This window comes from Antechinus flavipes, chromosome 2 (genome assembly GCF_016432865.1).
Source record: "Antechinus flavipes isolate AdamAnt ecotype Samford, QLD, Australia chromosome 2, AdamAnt_v2, whole genome shotgun sequence".
In the NCBI taxonomy this organism is placed as follows: Eukaryota; Metazoa; Chordata; class Mammalia; order Dasyuromorphia; family Dasyuridae; genus Antechinus; species Antechinus flavipes.
Genome location: NC_067399.1, coordinates 296,289,345 through 296,317,237, shown reverse-complemented (window position 1 = coordinate 296,317,237; position 27,893 = coordinate 296,289,345). Strand labels below are relative to the sequence as shown.

Genomic DNA, 27,893 nt, shown 5'->3' with positions numbered 1-27,893 from the left:
AGTAACAATAAAGCCTCAATTAAATGAAATACTATAGAAACTTTCAAAGAGCAAAAAGGGAAAAGTTCTACCAGTAGGTACCATCACATCCTTGTTATGATTATGAAATCTGGGTAGTCTCCCACATAGAAGCAGACTAAAAACATTTTATAATACAATACAACTAGCAAGGCTTAGGGCTCCTTACCCAAGGATATTAAAGATATTTCTGATACATACACAAATATGTATCAGAAATGGGTCTTGAACCCAGGTGCTCCAGACTCCAAAGTCAACCCTCATGGTATCCTTTCTCTCCATTCAGTTAAAGAAAAGGGCCAAAAAAAAAAAAAAAATCAGATTTTACAGGAAGTTCCCTGGACAAAGAATATTAGCAACAAAATACTTTGAAAAGTAGATGCCTATGTCTCTTGAGATCATAGTAGTATTTTCTATTATATGCAAAGTTAGCTCATCAATCTTTGTTGATGTGAACCTGGAGCTCAAATATGTACTATTTCCAAGTAAAGTACTCCTAAATCCATTTAAGGAAGTTCTTTAAAGAATAAAAAATGGCTAATAAATCTCTTAATGCATTGAACAAATTAGATACTGTTTTGCTGATGGGCAAAACTAGTAAACGCAAAGGGATTATTCAATGACTTTCTCAAGGTCACTCTCAAATCAAGACCCCCACTAGACAGAAAGCTCCTTAAAGGACAGAGACAATCTTTAGCCTCCTCTTTTATTCCCTGATGTTTAACCCAGTGTCTGTTGGAATTCCAGCATTTAGCATATAGTGTCCTGTACAAAGTAGAGGCACAGTAATAAATGTCTACTGATTTATGAGAAACAAAAAAAAAGCTCCTAGCATCCAGTTCCCTAAACTTCAGCTCCTTCCACATGTGGCACACACACGCGGACGCGCACGCACGTACTCTCACACACCTGTAGGCCACAAGAGCAAGTCTGCTAGCCGCCTCTTACACATCAGGAAGCAAAAACACGCGTTAAGTAAAAGAATAACCTGGTCCTTAGGAGGGAGGGAAAAGGAAACATTTCTTTCGGAGAGGAGGGAGGTAACGATGGAAATGCATTCGGCTCAGTCCACTCACTCTTAACTAGATGGTGTTTCCCAATAGACACTTTGCTCCTCCCAAGTTCTCCCCAGGGTTGTTTCGGGGATCAAAGAAGATATCTGTAAAGCGTCTGGCACTCAATGGGAGCTTGTCTCCTAACTTCCTTCCCTCTGGGGAGCTGCTTCCCCAAGGAGCCTTAAGCGTCCTCCTGGGAGGGGGAAGGTGGCTAGCGCTCCTCCCGCTCCCCCCACCATGCCTATATGAACTTGCCTCCGTTCGGAGAAGGCCGGAGAGGGACCCCCCCAGCGCCGCCGCCCAGCCCCGCGCCGCCGCCCGCCCAGCTCGCACTCACCGTCGCTCTCCGCCCTGACAAGCAGGGACATGCCCTTCAGCCTCTCCACGTAGCCCGAGGTCACATGCCCGGTGCCCCGGTCGTCCCACTGCCGGTCCTCGTTGAGCGTGTAGACCTTCACCCGTCTCCGGGTGTCAGTCATCCTGCCGCCCCCCCCCGCAGCCACCGCCCGGGGAGGGGGTGAGGGGTGGGGGTGGAGGAGACGCCCCGCGGGCCCCGGGAGGGGGAGGGGAGGCGGGAGGCCCGGACCGACGGGGCCCTCTCCACTCAGCGCCGCGCACCGCGGCCTCCCTGCAGGGGGCCTTCACTCCCACGCGCGGCGGCCTCCTCCCTCATGTCACGGCCCGGGAAGCCGGGCTGGGGGGGGAACACCAAGGAGGCCGGGGTCTGAATCGGCCGCCCCCCGGCAAGCGTTGCCCTGGTGCTCCTGCGCGGATCTATTGTCCAGGCCCAGTTGCCCACCACGGGGAAAGAAGGAGGAATGGCTTCCACGGGGCGCCGGGCGCGGGTCACTGCCCTGCTCCCGCCTCCGCCATGCCCTTCCTTCGCCAAGCCGCTTCCAGCCGCCGCCTCAGGCCGCCGCCATGTTCTCCTTCCTCATACCCGGGCCCCGTCGCCGCGGCCGCCCCCGGCGGCTCCGCTGCTCCCCTGCGCTCTCCGGGTCTCGAGAGTGTCCGCCCCCGGCCTGTGCCCCTGCGCCCTCCGCTTCTCCAGAGTCGGCGAGGGCCCCCCCGGTCGTACCTGGGGCGCCCTTCCCAACGCCAGGTCCCCTCTCGGCTGCCGCCGCTGCTTCTTCCTCCTCTCTCACGGAGCCAAAGCAGCCGCCATCTTGGTTCATCCCTCAATAGAGGCGCGCGGGGTCTTCTAGCCCACAGCTACAGGGGCCGCGCCGAAGCCACGCCATTTAAAGGTACAGGCACAGCGGCTGCCGGCTCTGACCGGGTAGGGAAGATTTAGAAGGAGGGAGGGGAAAGAGGGGGAGGGGAAAAAGGAGGGGGGAGGGCGGGACTGAAATTTCCTAGGCTAGACCGGAAGTGAGTGCGGCGGCTCTGGGGATGCAAAAGAGAACTCGTCGCCCTAGTGACGGTCCAGGACTTCCTAGAGATTCCTTGCGCACGCGGGTACGCCAAGTCTAGGGACCGGCTGCGCTGAGCCGTCTCCCGTCGCTCCCTGCCTTCGTCATCAGCCTGGTAGATGAATTTCAAACTCTGTGCAGAGCCCGCCCAAGCTTCTGCCTGGCTGTGGCTCGGCCCAAAGCTAGTCCCGAAGCTCCACCCCGGTGCGTTCGCGGGCTGGAGCTAGGGCGGGTTCCTGGAGCCTGAACGAAAGACCACCCTCCTCCCCTTTTTTGCAAACAAAATCCTGACTTCCCCTAGCTGCTGCCTAACTGCTACTTTATTTTCCTCGAACTCTAAAGCCTTAGTGCAGGAAGCACGATTCTTATTGCTCAAGCTCTGGTGGTTTGTGAGACCCTTTTCCTTTTGTACAGTTTGAGGAGCCGGTGACCCAGGAAATAAAATCTGGTCTCCGACACTCATTGTCTCAGACTGTTTCTAGCTTTAACTAACACACATTCTTATCTCTTATCTCTTTGTCTCTGTCTCTCTCTTCCCACCCCCACCCCCTCTTCAACCCTTTCTTAATAAACTAAAACAAATAGTAAAAGCAGAATTCTGGTTTCTATCTTTTGAGAGGCACTGAGATGAAGAGCAGAGAAAGTGAATTACTAAGTAGCACTCAAATGAAATCTCTTTTCTCGAATCTCTTCAGCCTCACTGTATCTTTTCCAGTACACTTGCCACATTTTAATTTTTGTAATATCTATTTTTGTGCCTGTCTGAAGGAGTGTCATATGGTGAAATAAAGTCTAGATTGAGAGCCCAAACATCTAGACAAGGATTTAGTTCGAACTTTGCCATGTAATCCATTTAGAATGGTCCTTTCACCTTGTTCGGCTTCAATGCCCTTATTTATAAAAGGGTGTTGGATTAGATTATTTCTGGGACAGAGATTAACTTTTTTTTCTTTTGACATAAACCCTTTTGGGCTCTCTGGTAAAGCCTGTGGACTCCTCCTTGGAATGTTTTAAATAAAATATATAGTCACTTTAAATGTCATTAAAATATTGGATTTTTTTTAAGTTTGTAGAATTTAGATTATGTACTCTTGCCTAAGATCCTTTTCATCTCCGAATACACAACACACACATACACACACGCGCGCGCGCACACACACACACACACACACACACACACACACACACACCCCGTTAGATTTTAAAATTCTTTCCAGGAATGTATGGGGTTATGTCTTAACCTTCTTTGTACTTCCTCCCCAGCACCTAACACACAATACTTTCCCCCCAAGTAAGTAATAATGAATGCTTCCTGAAACAAATTGAAGTATGCTTGAAGAGGGAAGAGTAAGCACCAAGGTAAACCCCAAACTGGGTACTCAATTTCAACGTTTGGGGTTTCCATTGGTCTTTTTCCCCCTTCAAGCATACTTTAATACATTTCCAGATATAATTTCTGTTTTTACCAAATTTACCCATATACTGTTCCCCAAGCTCTATGTTTTACTTCCCATTTCAGTGCCTTTGTATAGATTGCCCCACATACTTGAAATGCCCTTCACCTTTGCCTTTAACTCAGGATCTTTTAGCCCTAAATGATCAACTCAGGTGCTACTTACTCCCTACTGGAAACTTGACCTGATTGTGCTTTGTCAGGGATCCCTCCCTCCTCAAATTATTTTACTTGCTTCCAGTGTAAATGTTGCATCTCCCAATAGACTATAAGCTTCTTTTCATTTTGATTTTGTTGTTCCACTATCTAGTTCAGTACTTAGTGGAACAGATATGCCTATATATCTGAAACTCTCTGCATTTCAAATCTACACCTAAAAAGAATTGGACTATTTAAGTTCACAATATTTAAGTATATAGGCTCACAAATAGCATGGATACATATGATCTGAAGTCTGTCCCATTTTTTCAAAGGGTAAGTAGAAGGCTATGCACTAAGTAATTAAGTACTAGTACTTAATAAATACTTATTGGTTTTAAAGAATGAGAAAACTTGAGTATTAGGTGAAATCAGGATCACATTAGTGTAGTTTTTGTGTTTCTGAGATCCAGGATCATGAGAGAATTCTGGCAACCTTCCTAGGCTGATGGAGAATTCTTGGAATGTACTGTTCTTAGGCATTTGAGTTAGCTGTTTGTTTGGGATTTCTGGTGATCTTGAAAAAGGCACTTCTTCCCAAATTTTGGGACATCAAATAGAAAGGGCAGAGAAGAAAGAGTGGTGTGTATATAGCAGGCTGATGACATCAAGAAAAAGGAAGATGGCTTATGGCAGGAGTAAATTGGAACTAAGCTCATTTGTGGCTGAGAGTGAATTCCAATCAGTAGATCCTTTCTTCCTTCCCCTTTCCTTAAAAACAAAACAATAACCACAACAACAACCCAGAATACAATGCTGGGAAAACTACCCTATGTCTAAATCTTAAGTCTTCCCTTAGAGACTTGTCTCCCTTAGACTAACTGAGAATAGGGTAGAGGAGGGACAAAAATGATAACCTCTGAGTTCCATTGTAGTTGTCTATATTTTGTTTAAATTCTTATCTTCATTTCTAAGTTAATTAATATTACTATTACGTTACACTAAGTGCTTTTTTTTCTGAGAATGTATGAATTCATGTTTTGGGATTGGGTAGGTTACGCTTGCCTAGAAATGGATATTTCCTTGGTTTTTACTCGGGGTAGGCACCTAGTCAATTTAAGAAGAATTTCTCCAATATTTGGCCATTTTTGAGGATATTCCAGAACACGTTCACTAGTCTGCCTTTGAATCTGGAAAGAAAGAGACTTAAATTTTGCTTTAAGGTTTGCAAAGAGCTTTACAAGGATCTCTTTATAGTCTCAGAACAACCCTGGGAGATAGATATCATTACCTCTTTTTTACAAATGAGGAAATTGGAGCAAATATAAATGACTTGCCAAGGATCATATAACTAGCAAGTGTCCAAGGTCCACTATTGCATCTATTATGCCTTAATAAAATAATCCAGTTGTGGAGATGGCTAGGAATTGGTATAGATATGCCTATTTAGCTGACACAATCTGCATTTCACATCTACACTTAAAAATAACTGTACTAGAATATTACTATAAAATATATATGGATGGATGAGGTTATTTAAATATATAGATTCACAATATTTAAGTGTATAGGCTCACAGATAGCATAGATAAATATGATCTGAGATTTGGGGGTAGATGGAGGGCTATGCACTAATTGTCTGGCTTGGGGGAGGGCAAGGCAAGAAAGTACAACATAGCTAAGACTTGAAGAGAGTTCCCCTAGCAAGAGGTTATAGGCCAAGAAGTCTGCTACAATTTGAATATCTATAATCCAGGGATATAATTCAAAGGGATTTAGTGAGAATGAAAATTCCTTTCCTGATCCCTCTTAAAGGGGAAAGATAACATTTAAATCCCACCTACCAACTGACTTCTTACCAAATGCTGATAATGGAAAAGATCATTGTGAATAGATAGTAAACCTCTTTATCAAAGAAAGTAGGAAACAAATCAGAGATATTAAACAGATTAGAAACACAAGAATACATAATAGTAAATGATCTCTTCAGCTGGGAGTAAGAGAAGATCTCAACTCAAACCAGGATAGAAGGAATGTTCTCACCAAGGGATGTCCACTCTCTAGGATTGCAAACATGGAAGTCAAGGGACATAATGGGGGCCAGTTTCCCCACATGTCTGCAGCTCTGGGGGCTTCCATTAGCCATTCAAATGTTCATGCTTTGCCTCCCTAAACAGGTCTTGAGGTCCTCTCATGGAAGTGTGTCCAACAAACTGAAGTAAATCCCTTCTCCTTTCAGAGTGTCATGGCTCATTGTTCTCTAAGCCAATCAGGAGTTACCTCTCTTAATGGAACCAACATATGTCACAGGCCTCAGGAAAACTATCTACCTTTCCCAGGAGAGAATGTATGTTAGATTCATAAGAAACAAAGTTATTTCAAATCTACATCTTCTGCTCCTGAATCTATTAATAACACACAACTTTTCTTGGTTCCCTTTATATCCATTATTTAAGATTGTAGTTATTGCTTAGAAGTTTATGATTTTTATTGACACATTTCCTGGGAAATGTGAGAATAACAGAAAATGGCACTTCCATGATCTGCTAAAATATTGACTTACTAGTTATATAATACTGGGAACTCATTATATTATGATAAACTGGCCCTTTTAGTCATATCAGTGAATATTCATCAGAGCTATTCTTTTCAGTTCCATCAAGGAATGACTAAAAAGCAAGGACCACCTTGGCACTCCCCTATTGTACTGTTATCCTGTCTTTCAATTTGATTCCATTTTGCTTGTTATTCTATGAACTTATAGCCAAAGGAACTCTTGGAACCTGTTTCCCATTCTACATATAATACAGCAGTCTGGGATCACTTAGTGTAGGAACAAACAGTCCTATATGCTTCAAAACCTTTGGGGCATTACTGTATTACAGCAAAGTACAGAGAGATGGGAGGCATGATAGTATACTTGTACAAGCAATGGGTTTGGATCTAGAGGACCTAAGTATGAATCCAAGTTCTTTTATGATCACAGATAAATTATTTCATTTATGTTAAATGTAAAATAGAAGAGTTATACAAAAATCTTTAATTTCTTTCCCCCAGTCATAGTCCCATTGGGGGGGTGGAAATCCTTACATTTCTAAATCATTTTGTTAGGCACTTTTCTCACAATACATAATATATGGTCTCCATTTTACAAATGAAAAATTAAAGCTCAGAGAGATAAAGTGGCCTAAGCCCATAGATAGTGTTTGGAGTAGGGGAAGAAGGGATGAAGGATTCTGAGGACTGATGGAAAGATTTATCTGAGCAGTTCTGAGCTTGTGGCTTATGACTAAAGTCAGTCAGGTTTCTGCTCTTAAATTTGGCATCAGTTTGGCATAGCGACTGATCAGTTTGCCAAAAGCCCAGATTAGAAACAAACCTGGTCAAAACTTTTGGTGTGAAGTCAGTATTGGGATTGAGTTTATGAGTAGCCCCTGAATTTCCGGGGCTAGATAAGGAAACCCATTCTTAAAATTGAAGAGGAGAAAATAATAGAAACAGCAGCAATAGCAATAGAAGAGGAAGAGGAGGAAGCAGGAAGAAGAAAGCAGGAGGAGGAAGAAAAAAAGGGAAAAGGAAAGAAGAGGAGGGAAAAAGAAAGAAGGAGGGAGAAGAAAGAAGAGAGATAGGAAATGATATTAATGGGATTAAGGATAATATACTCAAGTTTTCCTAGGCAAAAGAGAAGAACCACTTAATCAGAGACAGACATTAAGGAGATGGTGGTATATCTTCCTGTGAGAGCATTCCCCTAAGATTTCCTTCCATATACTCTCGAATGCATCTGTTTGTTTACATTTTATCTTTTCCATTAGAATGTGACTTCTATGGAGACAGAGATTTGTTTTTACTTTTCTTTGGGTCTCTAACACTTAGATAGTGCCAGGCATTAGCAAGTGCTTACAGATGCTTGCTGATAGACTGATTGAATAATGTAATGTGTACAAATCATTTTATAATTATATTATAACAGACCTTTTAAAAACGCCTACTGTGTGATTTGATTCAGATTTCTTTGATGGATAAAGCATTTTTTAAACACTTAGTATGTGCCAAGTAGTGAGCTCTTAAGCTCTGGTGATACAAAAGATTACTCTCTGTTTCTGTTTTTCTCTGTATCTCTGTCTCTCTCAAGAAGATTACATTCTAGCAGGGGAAGAAAAAACAGAAAAAAAAAAAAAGCTGAAAGAGTGGGAGTGGATAGAAGAGTGCCTGAAGAGAGGTCAGACTGTTGGTGAACAGGTAGAATAGTCCAAAGAATTGGGAATAAGTGAACATGGCTGGCGCCCCTAATGAAATATCAATCTTGATAGAAGATTTTGTAGCATAAGTGAAAGACAATATTCAGTGGTTAGAGAAAAAAAAATTATCATTGAGATAATTTTTGAGCTTTTATTGTAAGTGTTTTCAACAGGGGAACCCTGCAGTCTATATAATATTATGAAATAAATCAGATTTCTATGATAAAATGGCCCTGCCCATTGGTAGAGGAAAAGGAAAAATGTGAATATGTTCCAATTTTGATGTGCCTATATTTGTAATTACATTACAGATAGGAAGTTTTCTGCTTTGCCCAAGTGGGTGGGGTGTAAGTAAGGCCATTGACTTGTGAACCTGAGATAGGGAAGTAACTAGATCCCTAGTTGAGAACAAAGTAAAGGTGTCTACCCTTTCTCAGATATTCCTGTCACTTTATAGTGGAGAACAAGGAACAGGGTCATAAGAGAGAATTGTTTTAAAGTAGGGAAAAGGTGACTAGAAACTAAGTTAATGCAGAGTTGGGGAAAATTGACTAGCCCATTTTCTTTTCTAATTATCACACACCTCCAGGATGATTTTTCTAAAACATGCTAATTCATTTATGTAAACCATTGGTACAAATAAACCAGCCTGTTTGCTTCTACTATACCTTTTTCCATGGATCTCTCACAGTTTTAATTCTCTTTGGATCACTCACACATTTTCATTCTTTGGAAACTGGGTTATTGTGTGATTTGTTTTACAGCCATAGAACATCAGTAGATGTGCTATAAGAAATAGAAGAATATTGGTGTTAAAGAAATACATCTAGATCCTGAATAATGAATTCCTTCAAGTGGCTGCATTATTCAAATTTGCACTATATATTTTCACTGAGCTGATACCAATTATCATATTATATGAAATTATAACTTTTAATAGTGTGAATCTGAATGTATGCAACCACTTTAGGAAGATTTCTTTTTGACACTAATTGGGACTTAGCTATAAGTTTTTGTTTCAGGAAAGTTTGGGATTATTGGGAATACCAAACAATTTGCCACCATAATCTATCTCTTGCACTTCCTTTTATTTCATTCTGGGCCCTGCTCATTGTTCATTTGCAGTGTCTGTCTAATATAGATGTGTGACTGTAACACATATATGTATATGAAAACATAGTACGTGATAACTAAATTATATATAAATACTAACTCAACAAGCTCTTATTCTAGTCATGACAAAATATATTCTTCATCCCCTTGATTTTTCTCACATAAACTATTAAGCCAACTTCTTCTGAGCAGTTGTGAACCTAATATAGGAAAATACATTATCCTGAGATTTTTGAAAGTAATATGATGACATCTGCGTATAGAAACATCTTATTATTGATGAAGAACTTCACTGAACATGTTTCATAACAATTGTATACATTGTGAGCGGGCATACATCTTTTTTTTTTTTATCTGTCTTGACACTGATCATCTGATTGTCATGGAAATTTTATTTCTACTGTTTTATTTTTAGGAATGTATGACCATATATGTACTCCATTGTTGGAATTCTTACAAAGTGTTAAGTCATTAGAGTTGATGGAGACAATAATTATCTAATTTAGCATAATAGATCAGTATCACTGATCTGATCTTACAAGGAGATGTTATGGGCAAGAAGAAACAAGGTACTAAGTAGAACTAATTGATACAATGCTTGTGTTCACACCTTTACTCATTGGAATTCACAGGTTTGGGAGATTTCAGGGTTTATAATGGGATATCTGAATTCACACCTCCCTGGAAGCTCTTAGGGCCAGAGAGCATTATGGGAGAAAACCCATAATCCCACTCTCTGATATATAAGAAGAAAGTAGAGGCCCAGTCGAGAGAGTTCAGCTGAATTGGAGGCTGAAAAAAGCAGAGGCAGAAGCAAAGGACAGAGCTGTAAGAGCTCTTGGAACCAAGCAGAGAGATAGGCTTCTAAGCTAACCAGACTATATTGGAGACAATAAAAGATCTGAACTTTTATCACCTGGCTGTGTTTTGGGTGATTATTACTTTCAACTGCAACTAAGGCTGCCTCCAGAAACCCTCCCCTGAGAAACCCTCTCCCCCAGAGAACCATTATTATTTTAAAGAAGAAAAAGAATACCACACTTCATGTTCTCACCATGCTTATTGTCTCTTGGAAGTAAATCAATTAGCTTTACCTAATTCTCTGGATTACATAATCCAGAAGGTTGTATGTATAGTGATATCATTTAGTATAGACATTGATTAGATAGAATTGTTTCTTCTTTTTAAAATTCATTTTTGTCATATTTTCAGTCTTAAATTCTCTCCTCTTCTGTTTCCTGTACTTATTACGAAAGCAAGAAAAATAAAATTTATTACAAATATATATCGACATATAAAACAAATTTCTATATTAGCCATGTTCTAAGAAAAGAAAAAAGAAGAAAATATGCATCAATCTACACTCTGCATCTCTCAACTCAGTTGTTGGAGATATACATTTATCATGAATCCTTTGGAATTGTGGTTGGTCATTTGTTGAATTCTAAGTCTTTCAGAGAATATTATCTTTACAATATTGCTGTAATTGTATAAATTGTTCTCCTGGCTGTTTACATCTCTTTGTATCAAGCCTTCCCAGATTTTCTGAAACCATCCCTTTCCTAATTTCTAATAGCATAATATATTCTATAATATTCATGAGCTATAACTTGTTTATTCACTTTCCAGTTGATAGGTGTCCGCTTAATTTCCAATTCTTTGCTACCACAAAAAGAGCTGATATAAATATTTTTGAAAATATGGGTCTTTTCTCCTTTTATTCTCTGGAGTATGGTCCTGGTAGTAATATTGCTTAATCAAGGGGCATGCATGTCTTAATCACTTTTTGTGCATACTTCCAAATTGTTCTTTAAAATTGTTGGACTAATTTAGAACTCCATCAATAGGATATTAGTGTACTTATTTTTCTATCTCCCCTCTAGCACTTAGCATTTTATTTTTCTGTCATTTTAGCAAATCTAAGGGGTATGAGATAGTAAATTATTTTAATTTTCATTTCTCTAATTGTTAGTGAGTTAGAACATTTTTTTTATGTGACTATTGATAATTTTTATTTTTTTCTCAGAAACTGCTTCTTACATCCTTTGACCAATTATCATTTGGGGAATGGCTCATATTCTTATACATTTGGTTTGTTTGCCTACATATTTGAAAAATTAAACTTTTTCATTTTATATAATCAAAAATATCCATTTAACTTCCTACAAATCTCTCTTATGTCTGGTCATGAACTCTTGCCCTTTTTATAGATCTGACAGGTAAGTTTTTCTATGTTCTAATTTGCTTATGCCTTTTATGTCTAAATTGTTTATCCATTTTGAATTTATTGTGATGAAATGTTGATCTATGCTTAATTTCTGTCAAATTACTTTCCATTTTTTCTAGAAGTTTTTGTCAAATGGTAAAGCCCCCATAATTGGTATCTTTGAGTTTATCAAACACTATATTACTGTGATCCTTTGTTTCTGTATATTATGTGTCTGATATGTTTCACTGATCAACCCCTATTTCTTACTCAATATCACATTATTTTGATGTTTTGTAGTATAGTTTGAAATCTGGTACTGCTAGTCCCCTTTCCTTCTGTTTTTTAAAAATTGCTTCTCTTGATATTCTTGACCTTTTGATCCTCCAGATGAAATTTATTATTTTTTCTAATTCTATTAAAAAATTCTTTGATAGTTTTATTCCTATGAAACTTAATAAGTAAATTAATTTAGGCAGTATTAACATTTCTATTATATTTTATAATACTAAATTATAATTTTATTATACATATTATTATATATTCATCATATGCTTATGATTAATTAATATTTCCCCAATTAGTTAGATATGTAACTAAGAATATTATGTAATGAGTATTATGTAATTGTTTTCCTAAAGTTCCTTTGTGTGTCTTGACAGGTATAGTCCTGAGTATTTTACACAGGTTATTATTTTAAGTGGAATTTCTCTTTCTATCTCTTTCTGCTAGGTTTTTGTTGGTAATATACAGCAATACTGATGATTTATGTGAGTTTATTTTATATTCTACAATTTTCCTGAAGTTGTTAATTGTTTCAATTTCTTTTTAAATTGACTTTTAGGGTTTTCTAAGTAAACCATCATATCTGTAAAGAATGATAATTTTATTTCCTTGTTAAGTATGTTTATTCATTTTTGTTTTTGTTTTATTGCTAGAGTTAGCATTTCTAAGACAATAGTAAATAATAATGATGATAATGGACATCCTTGCTTCCCCCCTGATCTTATTGGAAAGGCTTCTAGTCTATTCTCATTACAGATAATGCTTGCTCTTAGTTTTAGATAAATAGTAGTTACCAGTAAAAAAAACAAAAACCTTAATTTATTCCTATGTTCTCTACTGGTTTTAAAAATAGGAATAGGTATTATATTTTGTCAGAAGCTTTAATGTAATCATATAATTTTTTCATTGTATTTGTTATTAATATCGCTAATAAGGTTTGTAGTTTTCTAAATATTGAACTGGCCCAGAATTCCTGCTATAAATCTAGTTTGGTCATAAGATATGATATTTGATCATTTAAAAATTTTGCCTCAATATTCATTAGAGATATTGATCAATACTTTTCTTTCTCTGTTTTTGGTCTCATTGCTTTATGTATTTGTGTCATAGAAGGAATATGATAAACTGTATAATACTGGAATTAATTATTCTTTAAATGTATGGTAAAATTCATTGGTAAAACATTGATGTTCATGTTATTTTTTGCTTATGCTATAAACTCTATGTTGAAGACAGTATCTTTATTTATTTGTTTATTTATTATTATAACTTTTTATTGACAGAACCCATGCCTGGGTAATTTTTTTACAACATTATCCCTTGCACTCACTTCTGTTCTGACTTTTCCCCTCCCTCTCTTCACCCCCTCCCCCAGATGGCAAGCAGTCCTATTCATGTTGAATATGTCGCCATATATCCTAGATATAATATATGTGTGCACAACTGAAGTTTTCTTATTGCACAGGAAAAATTGGATTCAGAAGGTAAAAAATAACCTGGGAAGAAAAACAAAAATGCAAACAGTTTACATTCATTTCCCAGTGTTCTTTCTTTGGATGTAGCTGCTTCTGTCCATCCTTGATCAATTGAAACTGAGTTAGGTCTCTTTGTCAAAGAAATCCACTTCTATCAGAATACATCCTCATACAATATCGTTGTTGAAGTATATAATGATCTCCTGGTTCTACTCATTTCACTTAGCATCAATTCATATAAGTCTCTCCAAGCCTCTCTGTATTCATCCTGCTGGTCATTCCTTAACAGAACAATAATATTCCATAACATTCATATCCCACAATTTACTCAACTATTCTCCAATTGATGGGCATCCATTCATTTTCCAGCTTCTAGCACTACAAACAGGGCTGCCACAAACATTTTGGCACATACAGGTCCCTTTCCCTTCTTTAGTATCTCTTTGGGGTATAAGCCCAGTAGTAGCAATGCTGAATCATAGGGTATGCACAGTTTGATAATGTTTTGAGCATAGTTCCAAATTGCTCTCCAGAATGGCTGGATGTGTTCACAATTCCACCAACAATGTATCAGTGTCACAGTTTTCCCACATCCCCTCCAACATTCCGCATTACCTTTCCCTGTCATTCTAGTCAATCTGACAGGTGTGTAGTGGTATCTCAGAATTGGGAGATAGTATCTTTAATAGCTCTTGCTGGGAGAGAAAACTCAATAGCTATGGCATCCAAATAATAGCCTGGAATGAAACAAAGCGTGGAAAGTGGAAATTACTGAAATTGGAATTAGATACATGTTTTTCTGGAGTGATTGCAGTGAAGGAGAGCACCAAGAAGCTGGTGTAGATTTTGTCATCAAAACTAATCTAGTCAACAAGCTTATTTGCCCACCAAAAAGAGCAAATGATGACAGACTCATAACAATGCAATTGCCACTTGTAGGAAAGTGCCATATCACCATCATCATCGCCTATGCTTCCATGATGATGAATCCTGATAAGGTCAAAGAAAAATTTTATGAAGATTTGGAGACCCTTATCATCAGTGTTCCAGAAGAGGGCAAACTTATAATTCTGGATATCTTTAATGCTAGAGTAGGTTCAGACTACCTGACATGGCAGGGAATGTTTGGTAGGAATAGAATTAGAAACAGCAATAACAATGCTTACTTATTGCTTGTGTCTCATGACCTTCTCTCATCATTAGCACTGTCTTCTATTTACCTAAATGCAATAAAACTTCATGGATGTCAGCCATTCTGGAGAGCAGTTTGGAACTGTGCTCAGAAAGTTATCAAACTGTGCATACCCTTTGACCCAGCAGTGCTACTACTAGGCTTATACCCCAAAGAGATACTAAACAAGGGAAAGGGACCTGTATGTGCAAAACTGTTTGTGGCAGCCTTGTTTGTAGTGGCTAGAAGCTGGAAAATGAATGGATGCCCATCAATTGGAGAATGGCTGGGTAAATTGTGGTATGTGAATATTATGGAATATTTTTGTTCGGTAAGAAATGACCAGCAGGATGATTTTAGAAAGGCCTGGAGAGACTTACATGAACTGATGCTGAGTGAAATGAGCAGAACCAGGAGATCATTACATACTTCAACAACAATACTATATGATGATCAATTCTGATGGATGTGGCCATCTTCAGCAATGAGATGAACCAAATCAGTTCCAATAGAACAGTAATGAACTGAACCAGCTACACCCAGAGAAAGAACTCTGGGAGATGACTATAAACCATTACACAGAATTCCCAATCCCTCTATTTTTGTCCGCCTGCATTTTTGATTTCCTTCACAGGCTAATTTCAGAGTCTGACTCGTTTTGTACAGCAGAATAACTGTTTGGACATGTATACATATATTGTATTTGACTTATACTTTAACATATTTAACGTGTATTGGTCAACCTGCCATCCAGGGGAAGGGGTGGGGGGGAAGGTGAGGAAAAATTGGATCAAAAGGTTTTGCAATTGTCAATGTTGAAAAATTACCCATGCATATATCTCGTAAATAAAAAGCTATAATAAAAAAAATTTCGTGGATGCATCTTTGGAGCAAACATTGGCATTCAATAGACTATGCTGTTGTAAGAAGAGGAGACAAACAGGATGTGAGAGTAATGAAGCTAATGTATGGAACAGAGTGCTGTACTGATCATAGACTTATACTCTCCAAGCTGAATATTCACATTCAACAAAAACAGTGGCCTCAAGGCAAAAACACTACCAGGAAAATTAATGTCAATAGATTAGAACATTTCTCTGAAAGGGGATTTGTTGCTAACTTGGAAGATAAATTGAACCAACACAAAGTTGGCAACAGAAAAGGAGTGGACAGCTTTTAGAAATTTGGTATAAAAACTTAGTGAGGAGCTTCATGTAGCAGCAACAATGCAATACCTGGATATAAGAGAAACCTGGATTCAAATCCTGTCTCTAACATTTCCTAGCTGAGTGGCTATGGGCAAGTCACTTAATTCCTGTGAACTTCAGTTTTGTCTTCTGCTAAGTGGCCTGAAGTTAGGAAGACTCAATCTTTGTGAGTTCAAATTTATCCTCAGACATTTACTAGCTGTATGAGTCTGAGCAAGTCATTTAACCCTAATTTGCCTCAGTTTCCTCATCTGTAAAGTGAGATAGAGAAGGAAATGGCAAACTACTCCAGTATGTCTGGTAAGAAAACCATAAATGGGATCACAAAGAGTCAGACATGTCAGAAAAACAACTGAATAACAAAAACTGGAATGGTGACACCTGATAGTATTTACCTTAAAAACATATCATGAAGTTCAAATGAGATAATGTATATAAAATGCTTTGATTACTTTAGTCACTACATCGGGTGTTCCAAAATTTATTAAAGCTTAAAACTGGAAAAAAAAAAAAAAAAGAAAGAAAGAAATTTGGTACACAGCACTAACAGTATTTGTTCATCTAAGTCAGAATACTTGCAAAAATCAATACTGGTTTGATGAAAATGATGGGGAATGGGGTTGCTAAGTAGCATGATGGTTAGAGCAGCAGCCCTGAAGTCAGGAGGACCTGAGTTCAAATCTAGTCTGACACTTAATAATTCCTACCTGTGTGGCCCTGGGCAAGTCATTTAACCCCAATTGCCTCATCAAAAAAAAAGGACACTACAAGGTGTGCCAGCAGGATAGTTCATTCATTTCTAAAAAGATAGCATTCAATTCCATCAAAAATAAAGCGCAAGCAAAACAGAGAGATGCAGAATTTTTGGCTCAGTAAGAAGGCAGATGAAATTCAGTTTTATGCTGATAGTAACAATCCAAAACTATTTTATGATGCACTCAAGGCTATTTATGGGCCAAAGATCTATAGTACATCTCAAATGTATACTTAATGCTGATGGAGCCACGTTGGTTAGTGTTAAGGACATGATCCTGGAGAGATTGGCTAAACACCTCCATGGTGTTCTTAGTAGATCATCATTTACCTCAGGTGGAAATCAATCTCTCCCTAGTGGAAGTTTCAACTGATGAAGAGATTTTGAATACTATTAGGTTCCTTTTGTGTGGCAAAGCACCAGCTGAGATTTACATACTAGGGAGTCCATTGCTCATACAAAAGCTGACTAAAATTTCCTAAATTATATGGCAAGAGGAGGTTAGGCCCTAGAGTTCAAGGATACCTCCATTGTCCATCTCTATAAAGGAATAGATTATTCTGCAACAATCACAGGGGATCTCTCTCTTAGTCATTGCTGGCAAAATTCTTGCCAGAGTCCTCTTTAATAAGTTGATTCTATACCTGGAAGAAGGTCATCTACCAGAGAGCCAGTGTGGCTTCAGAAAGAGCCAAGGAACAGTTGACGTGTTTGTGGCCTGACAACTCCAGGAGAAATGCCAGAAGCAGAACAGAGGTCTGTACACAACATCCATCAATCTAACTAAGGCCTTTGATACAGTCAGACTTTTGGAAAATTATGTCAAAAGTTGGTTGTCCAGAGAAGTTCATCAATATGGTACACCAATTTTGTGATGGCATTCTTGTCCTGGTTCTGGACAATGGATGATACTAGCACTTTCCTACTCACCAATGGAGTAAAACAAAGCTGTGTGTTTGTTTCCATACATACTACATAGGTAGTAAAAAAACTTTCAGTGAGGACAAACATGGCATCAAGATCAAATATTGTACTGTTGGGAAAATTTTCAATTCGAAAATGCTACAAGCCAGAATCAATGGAGGGAGTGCTGGTACATGATTTTTTGTTTGCAGATGATTGTGCCCTCAATGTAGCCTCTGAAGCCGAGATGAACAAGGTAGATCAATTCTTTGCTGCTTCTGCTAATTTTGGCCAATAATCAACACCAAGAAAATAGGTCCTCCATCAGCCAGAATGACACCATCCATATGTGGAACCATCAGTTACAGCAAATGGAGAAGTTTTTAATGCTGTGGATAAGTTCTCTTACATTGGCAATATACTTTCCAGGGATGTTCACATTGATAATGAGATTGACACATGCATTGCCAGATTTAGTTCAGTAAAATTCTTTGACTTAGAAAAAGAAATTGAACAAGTCATAAATGAACCCACTAAGGAAAAAAATCAAGACTATAGGGATTTACAAATGAATAAATTGTTTTAAAAAATTAATCAATGTGTCTGAATACAGGCTGAAGCATACTTTTTATTTTCTTTTTTTTCTTGAGTGTTTTTTGGCAGGGAGGAGATCTATGTTTTCTTTTGCAATATGACTTCTATGGAAATGTTTTACACAACTTCACATGGGTCTTCTCAATGGGGGCTTAATAATACCAAGAAAACACAAGTTTTCCAATACAAGTATTCCATCAGCCAGCACCACATCATCCATATGGTGAGACTCCAAAAGAAAATGTGGGAGAGGAGGTATTAGAGTGACTACCAAACTGAAAGTTTGCAAAGCTGTTGTGCTGACTTCATCATTGCATGCCTGTGAAACCTGGAGAGTGTACCAACGCCATGCCAGGAAACTGAATCACTTCCATTAGACTTGCCTTTTAAAGATTGTGAAGATCACCTGGCAGGATGAGACCAGACACTGAGTCCTTTCTGGAACTAAACTGCCAAGAGTTCCAACTCTGCTGCAGGGAGTACAGCTCTGTTGGGCTGGCCACATTGTTCAAATGCCAAATGTACATTTGCCAAAAAGCCTATTTTATGGAGAATTCACACAGGGTAAGAGCTCACCTGGTGGTTAGAAAAAGCGATACAAGGACATTCTTGAGGTCTCTCTGTTAGCATTGATCACATGACATGGGAGACACTGTCACAGGACCACCCAGGATGGTGTACCCTTCTCAGAGAAGGTGCTATAATCTATGAGCAAAGCAGAATTGAATTAGTACACAAGAAAGGTGAGATGTGAAAAATTAGAGAGTCTACCCCAAATGTTCATAGGGACTATTTGTATCTGATCTGTGGCAGAACATTCTGAGCTCATATTAGTCTGATCAGGTATAGTTGTACACACTGTAACTCAACTCTGACATAAGTGATATCATTTTAGTCTTTGAGAACAAAGAACAATAATCAATCAGTCTTTAACTTTGGAACATTCTCATTTGTAAGCATAGAATGCTTGTATAGCATGGATCTGTGTACAGGAGTGTTCTGCTTAAGTTGGTAGCTGATAAATGTTTTTTAAATTGATTAATTTTTCTTTTAAAAATATTTTTATTTTTAAAACAATTTTTTACATTTTTTTAAAATTTTGAGTTCCACATGCTCCCCTTTCTTTCCCATTCCCCCATTGAGAAGATCCATGTGAAGTTGTGTAAAGCATTTCCATAAAAGTCAGATTGCTAAAGAAAACATAGATCTCCTCCCCCAAAAAAAACCCTCAAAAAAAAAAAAAAAAAAAGTATGCTTCAGCCTGTATTCAGACACATTGATTAATTTTTAAAAACAATTTATTCATTTGTAAATCCCTGTAGTCTTGATTTTTTTTCCCCTAGTGGGTTCATTTATGACTTGTTCAATTTCTTTTTCTAAGACAGTTATTTAAACAAAGACTTCCTATATTATTCCTATATTCCTATATGTTTTAGGTCAGTTGTTTTTTTGGTCAGATTTTTGATATTTTTTCAATCTTTTTTACTTTATTTTTCCTTGATATCTCATGGGGTTATTAACTTCCACTTAGCCAATTCTAATTTTTAAGAAGTTATTTTCTTTAATAAGGCTTTTTTAAAACCAAATCGTTAAATCTTTTTTATACTTTTCTTGGATAGCTCTAATTTTTTTTCCCTATTTCCCCCAATTTTCCCCTCTACTATTTCCATTTGGTTTCTTAAGTTTTTTTGTTTGTTTGCTCTTAAAAAAAAAAAATCTTTCTTTAGCTGAAATTCTTGTAGGGCTTATGTCCAATCTGCATTTATTGAAGGTTTTACTTGTGGATGTTTTTGAGTCATTGTTTTCTTCTGTGTTTGTATCTTAGGCTTCCCTGTCACCATAGTAGCTCTTTATGCTCAGATTTTTTTTTGCTTGTTTGTTCATTCTTTTAAACTACATTTTATATTTGCGTTCACTCTACTCTCTTCATTCACATAGAATGTTGGGCCTGAGCCGCTGCTGCTGTCACAGCTAGGTCTGATGATGGCCTTTAAGTTTTCAATGCTTCCAAATGGCGTGATAGGACACTATCCTCCTGTTCACTGTTCTCCTGATTTGAGCTCTACTAGTTACTGACTCGGGCTTGAATCTGTTTGCTTGTGTAAGAATTTTCAGGAGACTATTGCTGGACTTAATTACTGTTAGCCCACTTAGAGATTTATAGGTTTAAATCAACTGAACTGCTGGCTTCCTTTTGGTCTCCTGCCCAGTGTTTTGACTAAAGGCTAACGTGTGGGCCTAAAGGGTAGAACTGAGTCACAAGCCTGCTTCTGAGCCGCACGGCTAAGTTTCTGGAATTTGTTTTGTGCTCATTACTCAGCTGGGCCCCACACTTGTTCACAGCTGCTCTTCTTTGCTCTGGATGTGTGACTTAGCACTGGGTAATGGGTGACAGCTGTCAGATAGCACCTATTCCTGCTTCAGTGCTAATTCAGAGGTTTCCCTAGGATTTCTTTTTACCCTGGCTTCCTTCCCTAACGCTGTATTTTAGTTCTCTTTCCATCTCTCATAGTTGCTATCACTAATACTATGCTGTGCTCCTGACTAGTGTTATGATAAAATAAAGACACTGATTACATCTTGACAGTAATTTATTTAGCAATATATATGATTGTAAAAACTAATTTGATTCCAGGCTCTCAGCAGCATAGGGACAAAGACCATTAGTTTCTACAGTTATTCTTTAATTGAAGGTAGTGGAAAAACAGGATTATAGGGATTGATATCCTTGATTTCTTATTGGAGGAGGGTGATGGGAATACTGAAGTGCAAAGGAAAAGAAATAGTTTTGTGACTTTTCCAAATTAGGTGATAAGTGTTTTATGATTTTCCCAAAAATCAGATGACTTCCAAGAAGTTGAAACTAAATTTACAAAATGGTTGATAAGGACAAAAAGGAATCATTAATGATATTTTAATATAACAGAAGCCCTAACTCCAATGTCTACAGATCTCTCTGTTTACCTAAGCTATCTTGGGTTTGTAAAATGACATAACTTTTTCTTGACTTTCCTGATCAGAATTTGGTTTGGTTCATTTTCTAGCGTCCCAGGGGTCCTCAAACTTTTTAAATAGGGGGCCAGTTCACTGTCCCTCAGACTGTTGGAGGGCCAGACTATAGTAAAAACAAATACTTTGTTTTGTGGGCCTTTAAATAAAGAAACTTCATAGCCCTGGGTGAGGGGGATAATCGTCCTCAGCTGCCACATCTGGCCCACGGGCTGTAGTTTGAGGACCCCTGTAATCTAGACTATTGTGGAGGGAGATATATTGGGAAAGCTAGGGAAGTATGCTCTCACTATATCATCTTGACTTTACCTTCATAGAAGTGATTTTAATGTGATTTTTTTTTTACTAAAGAATATATTATTTTATTTATCATATTCTTTTATTAAATGTTCTTTTAAATTATGAACTTAATAATCATTAACATATATGAACATATGCATATACAAAATAGAACGATAAAGATAAATATGTATTTTAAGAGCAATACATTTTTTAAAAATTTTTTTAATATCTTTTTTAAAAAAATCATTATCATAATTATCCCCAGCATCCCTTTCCCTCCCCTTTCCAGAGAGTCATTCTGTTTAACAAAAGGCAGTTTTAAATTAAAAAAGAAGAAAAAACTAATCACAACTAATCAATACATTGAAAAAGTTTAAAAACCAATGCAATGTGTAACACTTGTGGCCCTACAATCACCATGAAGGTGTGGATTTAAGGTCAAATAGGATATTTTAAAAGAATATGAAAGTCTTCTTCATTCTGGTGGAATGAACCAGAAGCAACAGGGACAGAAAGGGAGATGATAGGAACAAGATAAAAATGGTAGCTGTATCTAAAGCATGCAGAACAAAGGGATGTGAACTACCAGAAGCAGACTAGTGAAGTGAAGGCACAGTATATACAGGGTTGACCCTGGAGTCAAGAGGGCCTGAGTGCAAATCTGGCCTCAGGACATACAATGACAGTTTAATACAACCCTGGCCAAATCACTTAACACTGTTTGCCTCAGTTTTCTCATCTCTAAATGAGCTGGAGAAGGAAATGATAAATCTCTCCAGTATCTTTGCCCAAAAAACCCCAAATGGGGTCACAGAGAGTCAGATAAGACAGAAATGACTCAGCAACAATAAAGAAGTGAAGACAACGTGTCTGGTAGAGATAGAGACAGAGGAATAGGCTCTGTGGACCTAATGCAGACATTCTCAACCCCAACTTCTTAAACTGTGGTTTGTGACTCCATATAAAGTCTTGTAACTAGATGTGGCAGTAGCAAAATTATGATTTATTGGTAAATGTTTGATTTGTATACCTATTTTATATGCCCACATATCTGGTATAACATAAACATTTCTTGGGCAAAAAGAAGTCATGAAAAAAGTCTAAGAAGCCTGTTGTAGACCTCTAGTTCCCAAAAAATCTACATCCACTAATGGCTATATTGAGATTGCAAATGAAATGAGTAAGCAGAGCTTGCCAGAGATGCTAAGCTCTAGTATCCTGGTATGAGGGGGATTTAACTATGTTCCTCTCCCTATTTTGTTGGGGAGGAAAATGAATTCAAGAAAAATTAATTCAAGTGTCAGAAGATCTGGATTCAGATAACATATCCATGGAAACTATTTGGACAGGTTGCTTAATATTCTTGGATGCCAAAAAATGGCACATTCACATCTGTGAAATGGTGGGGTTGAGCCAGATCAGAGGTGTCAACCTTGCATCTGCTCTAGAGTTCTATTGAACCAGAATAAATGTAATTGGGAAATGTTTAACAAAATGAGTAAAAATATAGTACAACATAGATATTATTTTGTGGTTTTCTAAGTTAAAATGTGGCCTGCAGGATTTATTTCTATATGAGTTTGACACTACTGGATTAGATAACTTTGTTATTGATATTATCAATTATGCTAATAGTTTTCCAAATCTTGGACCAACTTTGTATTCCTGGAATAAATCCCATCTATCACAGTATGATCATTGTGATATCTTGCTGTAATCTCTTTGCTAGTAGTTTATGTAAAATTTTTTCATCAATATTCACTAGGGAAATTATTCTAAAATTTTCTTTGTTTTGGCTCTTCCTCGTTTGTGTATCAAGTATCATGTTTGTGTAATAAAAGGAATTTGGTAGGAGTCCTTCACCTATTTTTGAAATTTTGGGATTGAAATATTGGGATTAATTGCTGTGAAGTTGGCTGCTATTGCTATTGCTGCTGCTGCTCTTAAACTTTTGTTCCCTTCTCTCCCCAGTGAGGCAGACCTTTCCAGGCAGGTAAGATGTTTCTCTGCATCTAAACCATTTCTGATGTGGTTTTCTAGTTATTTAGAGGAAAATTGAGAGGGCTTCAGAAGACTCTTTCCTGACTCTGACATCTTGGGATTAGAAGTGAAATTAGATATATTTTTGCTTTGCTTGTTTGAGATCAGGATTGCTACCCCTGCTTTTTTTTTTTTTTCTTTTTACCTCCACTAAAGTATAATAGATTCTGCTCTAGTTCCTTACCTTTAACTTTGTATGTTTCTCTGCTTCAAGGGTATAAATAACATTGTAGAATTCTAATTTTAATCTACTCTGCTATCTGCTAGTCCTTTGTTCTCAAGTGTAATGGAGGAAACATGAAAACAACTATGTACCAAAAAAATATGTATAGGATAAATTAGAGATCACTAATAAAGTCTAGATGATAGTCCTAAGAGGGGACCTGGAAAGGCTTTTGTAGAAGTTGGTCTACATATGATTTAGTATACGGTCTGGTGCATATATTATGTCATAATGTGTATGAGTTCACCAAGTGTATTTTCCCCATGTTTAAAGAGTTAATTTAGTTAATGATTTACAGTTCCTTTCACTAGCAAGCAGCCAAGTGCCAAAGACCTAAGAGGGAGAAACAAATGATCTCCTTCTGATTCTGAATATGTGTTTTTAGGCCCCTAATCCCTTGAATTTGTCACTCACAGCTTATCAAATGTTTGATTATTTAAAAAAAAAAGCTGGCTTGACTATTGAAATCTGTTATTATATATGTGCATGTAGGTGAGGACAAACTTCATGTGATTAATTATGAAGAGTTTAACAGATTTCATGAATTTTTACACTAATATGAGTTTGTTAATGTGAAGAATCTGAATCTTAAAATTTTAAGTCAAAGTCTTCTTTGCATCCCTTTCTTCTTTCTTTCTCTCCCTCTGTCTGTCTCCCATATTACCTTAGTGCTCTATCTGCCTTTACCTCTGAAGTTTATTTTAAAAACATATGGGATAGTTTTATGAACTATTCATTCAGGAATAGATGCAATCATTGATCTAACTTGAGTCTTGACCTAAAATAGATTGTGGATTCCATAATTTCCTTTTCATCCTTGCTGTGCATTTGTAGTTTGTGCCCTTCCCACTCACCTTTTAGCATGAAGTTATCATTAAAATGTCTCCAATTGCCTATTGACTGTCTTAAACTGGATGTGCCATCTGTTTCCCCCTAATTTTGCCCCTTCCCCCCTTCCTATTACAATTATATTCTCCTGGTCAGCCAGGCTTACAACTTAGTTGTCATGCTTTGATTTATTGTTCTCTGTTATGTCTCATATACTATCCATTGCCTAATCTTATGATTCTATCTTCACGATATCTCTTGTACATGCCCCCTCCTCTTCTCTGACATGTTCATCACCCTCGTGAAGGTCCTCCTCACTTTCTGGTTGGTCTCCCTTTCTTAAATTTCTTCTCCTTCCAGCCTATTATCCACCCAGCTTTCAAACTGATCTGTCTAAAGCCCAGGTGAGATTATGCCATGTCCCTATTAAATAAATGGCAATGGCTTCTTGTTAGCTCCAGAATCAAATATAAAATCCTGTTTGGCTTTTAAACCTGGCATTTTTCCTACCTTTCTGATTTTCTTATACTTTGTTCCCCTCCTCACACCCTAAAATACAGTGACACTGGCCACCTTATTGTTTTTCACGTAAGATATTCCATATTCCAGCAGTGAGTATTTCTACTATCTCCTATACCTTGACTTCTCTCCATCCTCATCTCCCCATCTTGGCTTCCCTGGCTTAGCTTCTAGTCGCAGTCAGCTTAGTTTCTAGCTTCAGTCAAACTTTGACCATCAGTAAAAAGTCTTTCCCAGTATCCCTCAATGCTTGTTGCCTTACTTCTGTGAGTGTCTCCAGTTTATCCTCAGTGCATCTTGTTTGTACATAATTATTTGCATGTCTGCCATTAAACTCTGTACAGCTTTAAGTGACAGCTCTATTTTTGCTTTTTTTTTTTTTTTTTGTATTTTCAGCACTTAACATTATGCTTATCACAAGGCAGATGCTTATTAAATTTCTGTTGACAGCTCTTGAGTCATGGCTTTTTACCAGACATGGTTGCTTTGGATATTGGCAGACTCTGATGTGGATTACATTTGCTGGACTTCTGGTGGCTCTAAGCTCAAAAGATTGTCACTTGGTTCATTCCATCTCTAACACCCATTCACCTGAGATCAGGAAAGAATAAACAGAAAAGAGACAGAAAAAATTGCAGCAATATAGGTAAAGAGACCCAAAGCAACAAAATGGGAGATAAGGCAGGGGCTGCTACTTCTGCCTCTGCTACCTCTTTTCCTTTTTAAAAACTTGCTCAGCATCAAGGAAGGAGAAAGACTTTTCCCAGTTCCAGCTTGATAGCCTACTAAATTGCATTTTATCACCATGCAACATGTCAATAGGAAATAGTCATACTATATCTGTGCATGCTCTAAATCAGGAAAGGAAAAGACCCTTTCATTGAATATTTCTAGAAGTAGGTTTTCAAACCTTCATGTGCATTGGCAGCAGGCAAACATTGCTTGTGCTCTAACGACTAAGCCCTTTGGCTAGTATGCCCTCCCCCCATTATGTATGTTCATATAACATATGTGTGTGTGTTGTGTGTATATTTATGTGTTATATATATATATATATATGTATGTTTTTATATATATTGGGATATAGCAACTACAAACTGGGTATCATGGAAAGGATTAAAATCCTCACTATTTATTTAACCCAAATATCTAATTCATTGCTCTGAGAATCAGATACCCTCAGGTCCAAAATGTCTGGGTCTGGAGTCAGAGGAACTGGATTCAAATTTTGCCTCTGGTACTTACTACCTGTCACTTAACTTTCTTGAATTTCCTGATTTGAAAATACTGAAGTTGTCTACATGGCCTCTGAGGTACCTTCAAGCTCTGAATCTACAATCCTGTGATTTTGACCTGAATCAGAGTGTTGAGGGGTTAGAAATATTTGAAGATGATCCATTTTTATAGATGAGGAAATTGAAATCCATATTGGTGAAGAGATTATATCAAATTTATCCAGTTAGTAAATAATAAAGTCAGGACTCAAACTCCAATCTACAAGTTGCCGTTCCAATGCTTTATGTCCATTGCTTTTGATTGCTTCCCCTTATCCCTCAAACCATGCTGCTTTCTCTGTATGGCCACTGCCAAGACTTTACCTTCCAAACTCCCAGTCATGAATAGGCATAGTAAGTCACTACATACTTCTGTTGATAGACACTTACCACTTTTGAAGAAGTTTATTCCATTTTTTCCTTACATCCTTATAGGACAGCTAATTGGCAGAGTAGATAAAAGACTTTTCTTTCTGAGTTCAAATCTGGCTTCAGACATTTAGTAGCTATGTGATTCTGGGCAAGTCATTTGCCTCTGTTTGCCTTAATTTCCTCATTTGTAAAATGAGCTGGAAAAAGAAATGGCAAATCATTCTAATATTTTTGCCAAGAAAACCCCAAACTGGGTCACCAAGAATCAGACACAATTGAAAGGACTGAACAGCAAATTCTATTTTGGGGTAACTCCAATTATTAAAAATCTTTCCCTTTTTAATGAACTGAAATTTGCTTTCCTATTTTTCCACAACTTCTGTTGTACAATGACCAAGCTTATTATTATTGTCACCATCATCATTATTATAATTATATCATTCTTATCTTTTTTGTTGGGTTTAGATCAAAAGAGTCTTTGGGCAAGTCACTGTCCTATTATTTATTTATACTTAAATGTTCTTTGGATATTGTACAGGTAGATAAAATAAATGCTTTTTATAGTTGATAAAAATATTGGAATGGGAGCTCATCTTCTATACACTTACTGAGTGCAATTTATAGCACTAATAGAAATGGGTGTTACTGTATTTGTCTTGTCCTGTTTGCATATGACTTTGCTCTCTTCTGCTAGGCCTTTTTCTTTTTCGGAAAGTTTTCTGTTCCTATGTAATTTGAAGTTATAGATGTTTATCATGGGAAAATTTCTTTAAAACACTATTCTGGGGTATTTATAGATCCATGTTATATCCAGACAATTGTGGAGAAGAATTTGGTCTGTAGTAATGGTCTTGTTCCATTATAGGTTGTTGCATGGGTTCTCTAGAATATTTTGTGGTCTACATTTCTAGGAGAGAGATTTCTTTTTGTCCTTTTAGTTATGTAAAATAGAGAACTACTGGTATATAATTTTAACCACAAGTTTTTGACTTGTTTGTCAGGTACTCTAAAAATGTATATCTGTCTTTGTTCTTTAAAGAAGTATTAATTTTCCTATACTTGTCTTAGGAAGATGGGTTCAATGTATTATTAATATTATACAAGTTTTTGTTAGGATGTTTTGTAAATCTGTTATTTTCCATTTTACAGTTCCAAAGATGCATAAACAAATATTTCATAAGTGTTCATTGCTTTCATTGTTTTCTTTTAATTTAGCTTTAACTTCAGAATGCCAGTATAAGTGATGATCTAATGCAAGCTCAAAGGACCAGCTTTGGTATCTCTCCACACAAAGAACCCAGGAAGAAGGTGATGATGTGT

General features: G+C 37.5%; 2 protein-coding genes across 3 annotated transcripts in view; one reads left to right on the top strand and one right to left on the bottom strand.

Annotated features, from left to right (window-relative positions):
* PPP4R3A (protein phosphatase 4 regulatory subunit 3A) overlaps positions 1 to 1,552 on the bottom strand; it is a 60,548-nt gene extending 58,996 nt beyond the window's left edge. For both annotated transcript variants that reach the window (XM_051977391.1, XM_051977392.1), the window contains exon 1: positions 1,411 to 1,552. In XM_051977391.1, the coding sequence (XP_051833351.1) occupies positions 1,411 to 1,552 (142 nt within the window). The remainder of the gene's footprint in view (positions 1 to 1,410) is intronic.
* On the top strand, positions 1,319 to 27,893 carry LOC127546654 (basic proline-rich protein-like). Its single transcript, XM_051973664.1, has 3 exons — positions 1,319 to 1,504; positions 1,549 to 2,320; positions 27,789 to 27,893. Exons 1-3 carry the CDS (start codon positions 1,319 to 1,321, stop codon positions 27,815 to 27,817), a joined length of 987 nt encoding a protein of 328 aa, XP_051829624.1. The 3' UTR covers positions 27,818 to 27,893.

What these genes read in the sequence shown, in the direction of transcription:
- LOC127546654 (XM_051973664.1), top strand. Translation starts at nt 1,319, where the DNA reads ATGAACTTGCCTCCGTTCGGAGAAGGCCGGAGAGGGACCCCCCCAGCG. An exon ending in CCCCGGTCGTCCCACTGCCG is followed by an intron (nt 1,505 to 1,548) that starts GTCCTCGTTGAG and finishes TCCGGGTGTCAG; the next exon opens with TCATCCTGCCGCCCCCCCCC. An exon ending in CGAAGCCACGCCATTTAAAG is followed by an intron (nt 2,321 to 27,788) that starts GTACAGGCACAG and finishes CTTTTAATTTAG; the next exon opens with CTTTAACTTCAGAATGCCAG.